Here is a 3,480-nt window from a genome sequence, read left to right on the forward strand (position 1 = left end):
TTATCTCAGCAGGCTCAGACCCTCAGAGGGCGTTTCGTGCCTTACCCTATGGGGTAAGGCTTTTCGCACTAAACTCCTTTAAACTCCTGCACCAATTAGATGCCGTTATTTCGAAAACCCTCTGAGGGTCTGAGTGCAAATGGTCGCAGTTTGTTAGTGGATGCAAGACCTCTAGTATGAGCGTGCATATGTGACTTCTAGGTTATATCTTTTACATTATATCAACGATTTTCAGCTTCAAACTTTCAAAGCAGGAAGGATACATATCTCTTCATCGATTGCAACAACAATGGAACCACCTCCATCTTCGCAGCCTTCACAACTTGCGATTCCACCTCGTGCACTTCTTGGTCTTTTCAGCAGTCCATTAACAAGTCCTATATCCGAAGACGATGATCATGATATGCCCTATGTCGATGTCCCACCTGATGGAGATGAGGTTGATGGGATAAGGCATATAGAAGAACTTGGAGAGACAGATACAAGAGAAAGGACTGGCCAACGCGTAATGGCACACGAGGTGATTGAGGAGGTACTTGCTGTACTTAGGCAGCATCGTTGGTCCTTTCCGAAGTTTATTATGACATGGGCTGGTGTGCAAGTCGACCAGCAGATCATAATAAACAATACACTCTATCGCACTCCGGCTATGCGGCGGCATGCTCTTCGCAAGATTATCGACACCTTAATCCTTCACGAGGCTTACCATAACGCACATCTCTCAAGTCTTGTTATCTCGACTATCTTAGCCGAATTGGATACGCTCATCCAGAATACTACATACTTTGGGCAGTATAACAGCGCGGCTACTGTTGAAGAGTTGGATGATATTGATTTTACTGAAGCCTTCCATATACTTCAGGTTAATGCACCTACCTGGTATAGCTTATTTAATCGACTATTGCAGAACCAGCGTAGTCATCGTAAAAGCTACACTGCTATATCAAAAGAGGCAGAAGTTCAAGCTAAGCGATTATACGTCATTACCAGTATTGTGTGTCATAGCCGGGCAAAAAAGCAGTCAGACTATCTTCATGGTTGGCTAGATATATATCTGCATGGTTCAGGTGTAAAACGGCGAGTGATTGAGACATTAGCTGGCTTTGGATTATGCCATAGCTATACACAGGTCAATAGAAGGATGAACGCACTTACTACTGTAGCCAAGGTATGACAGTTTCATTTAAACGCCTGCAAACTCCTGCGAATTCCTGGTCCAATCACATTGGGCATTATATTACATCAAGTTCATGTTCTTAAACGCGTTTGAACAGCATATGGTCTTTAATGTTGCATTTGGTGTGCGATAATGATCGCCTGCGAACGCCGTCTCTATCTCTCCTACTAATACCTTAAGGTACCAGCCTATCCTATATGATTTTTGCAGTATCTAAATAACCTTCTATAGACTCCTATAGTCTTATTTAGTTTCATATGAAACTTCTGCAGACTCCTGCAAACTTCTTAGCCTATTTGATTAAGCTTTATACTATATTTGGCGTGCCTGCAAACCTTGGATTGCCTTATTCAGTAAGGCTGGGCATACTCCTTTGAATTCCTGCCAACTCCTGTCAACTCCTGTCAACTCCTGGCCTAATCAAATTACTACAAGTCCGTACACTAACCTAATTGGATAAATAGGATGAACTGCGATCATACGGTGATAATTTAAGCACTGTTCTTGTGTATGACAATTTCAACTTTAAAGATACTCGACGGGATGAAATACTTGGCCATACAGCTACTATGCGTGCAATGACCACGGCTGCAATCGTTATTTGTCCATCTATACCACACACTGGATTACAACAGTCAATGCACAATCCGGCGAAGCCACTTTCAATACATGATGTCTTTCAATCACCAGGTATTTCAGGCGATGGCACTGACATTACCCTGCGGATTCGCCGGTTCCTGATATACCAGGCAATCAAATCTGTCCACTCAAACGCATTGGCAGTATCTTTTGCTAACGATAGTCCTCCTACCATGCCAATACTAGATGTATTGCCAGCCACAAAGACAAGCTATCGTCAGTTCGGTGCTACATTTGAAGATGAAGGAACAGTTGATGGTACATATAAGGTACATGAAAGCTTATTGCTCAGACAGCTGCAGCGAGGTATAACTACAGATGATGACATCACTTTGTCTGATGAGTTTGCCACTCGATTATGGCTTATTCATGGAGACCAACTTACATCACAGCGGATACGTTCGGTCAAATTGGAACAGTCAGAGGCTGAACGGCATTTTGATCGTCGCAGATGGTTACTGGGTGTGCCTGCGTGGTTTCATATCCAGATGAACTTACTTCAAACAATTGTACGTACGCATTGGGGTACAGGATCAGATACGTCTTTACCATCACATTGCCTGGCTAGAGATCTACTTATCTGGGGTCGCAGTTATCGAAGCCGTGAAAGCATTAAATATCATCAGCTTGAACCGTCTGTCACGCAAAGCTTTAATGCTCGGATTCTTGGCCTATTCTACTCAGCAATGCTAAGAAGAGGTTATCTACCAGATGATTATTGGTCATACTCAAGCGACTTCTTTGAGAAACGTATTGCACATCTTCCTCCGGCTATCCTCCTTGAGGTGATGGATGATATACAAAATACTGCTTTTACCCGTCAAGCCTGGTATGGTACTGAGGATGGACAGAATACTGAGTTTCGTAGTATGTGTCGGTTATTACAAGAGGTGGAGCTCTTTCTGATTGTTAGATATGCAGTTAAGCATGGTGATATAGGGCTGCTGCGGAGGGTTGTCGATCCACTAATCATTGTGTTCTTTGGTGCTGGGCAGCGTAACTATGGCCGGGAAATGATCTACTATCGGTGGTTGCTTTCGCCTGCCTGCTCAGACACGCTCCAGCATGCAATCCTCGCATCAGGACTTGTTAACTGGCAAGGTGCAGCTGATACTTTCAAGGCTATCGACCTCGGGCTTGAGCACAATAATGGTTCAATTAAGCTGAATATCCAGACACAGAAGAACTCAACGCGGGACGTTAATGTTATATTTGATCGGATGTGTCTGAATAATGCTTATATTAACCTGGCTCAGCGAAAGATAGAACAGGCATTTGGTATACATATGCCTGATGAACATATCTCAGTATCGCCTGCTGAGGATATTTTCAGTTTAACACAGCTTCTTGGCCAGCATGGATGCTTCAGCAATATGCAAATGCCGTTGCATACAGCAAGAGCGTTTAATACTGAAGATATCTATACTATAGGCATGAGCATGCTAGCAGAGCAGGTGAAAAAGTTCAATACAGAGTTTGTACAGACGCGTACTCGGATGTTCGGAGACTACACGCTACCAGAGGATCTGGAGCTTATACCTGCTGTTGATATTGAGGACTATGTTAGTTCATATCAGGATGAGGAATAGGCTAGTCAGTAAGGTGAAGAAAAAATATTTGATTATTATCTAATACTACAGGCTTATCAGGCGAGATGACGACTG

General features: G+C 43.2%; 1 protein-coding gene across 1 annotated transcript; it reads left to right on the forward strand.

Annotated features, from left to right (window-relative positions):
* Window positions 1–3,414, forward strand: PV09_09843 (uncharacterized protein). Its single transcript, XM_016363991.1, has 2 exons — window positions 1–1,168; window positions 1,642–3,414. The coding sequence occupies exons 1-2, from the start codon at window positions 290–292 to the stop codon at window positions 3,403–3,405; spliced, it is 2,643 nt and encodes an 880-aa protein (XP_016208181.1). The 5' UTR covers window positions 1–289; the 3' UTR covers window positions 3,406–3,414.
* Window positions 3,415–3,480: the final 66 nt, after the last annotated feature.

The sequence above is a fragment of the Verruconis gallopava genome (genome assembly GCF_000836295.1).
Source record: "Verruconis gallopava strain CBS 43764 unplaced genomic scaffold supercont1.282, whole genome shotgun sequence".
NCBI classification, from domain to species: Eukaryota; Fungi; Ascomycota; class Dothideomycetes; order Venturiales; family Sympoventuriaceae; genus Verruconis; species Verruconis gallopava.

Bases quoted from the DNA above. Each gene is read 5' to 3' on its own strand.
- PV09_09843 (XM_016363991.1), top strand. From the start codon at position 290: ATGGAACCACCTCCATCTTCGCAGCCTTCACAACTTGCGATTCCACCT. The intron at 1,169-1,641 runs GTATGACAGTTT...TTGGATAAATAG, and splicing joins CACTTACTACTGTAGCCAAG to GATGAACTGCGATCATACGG.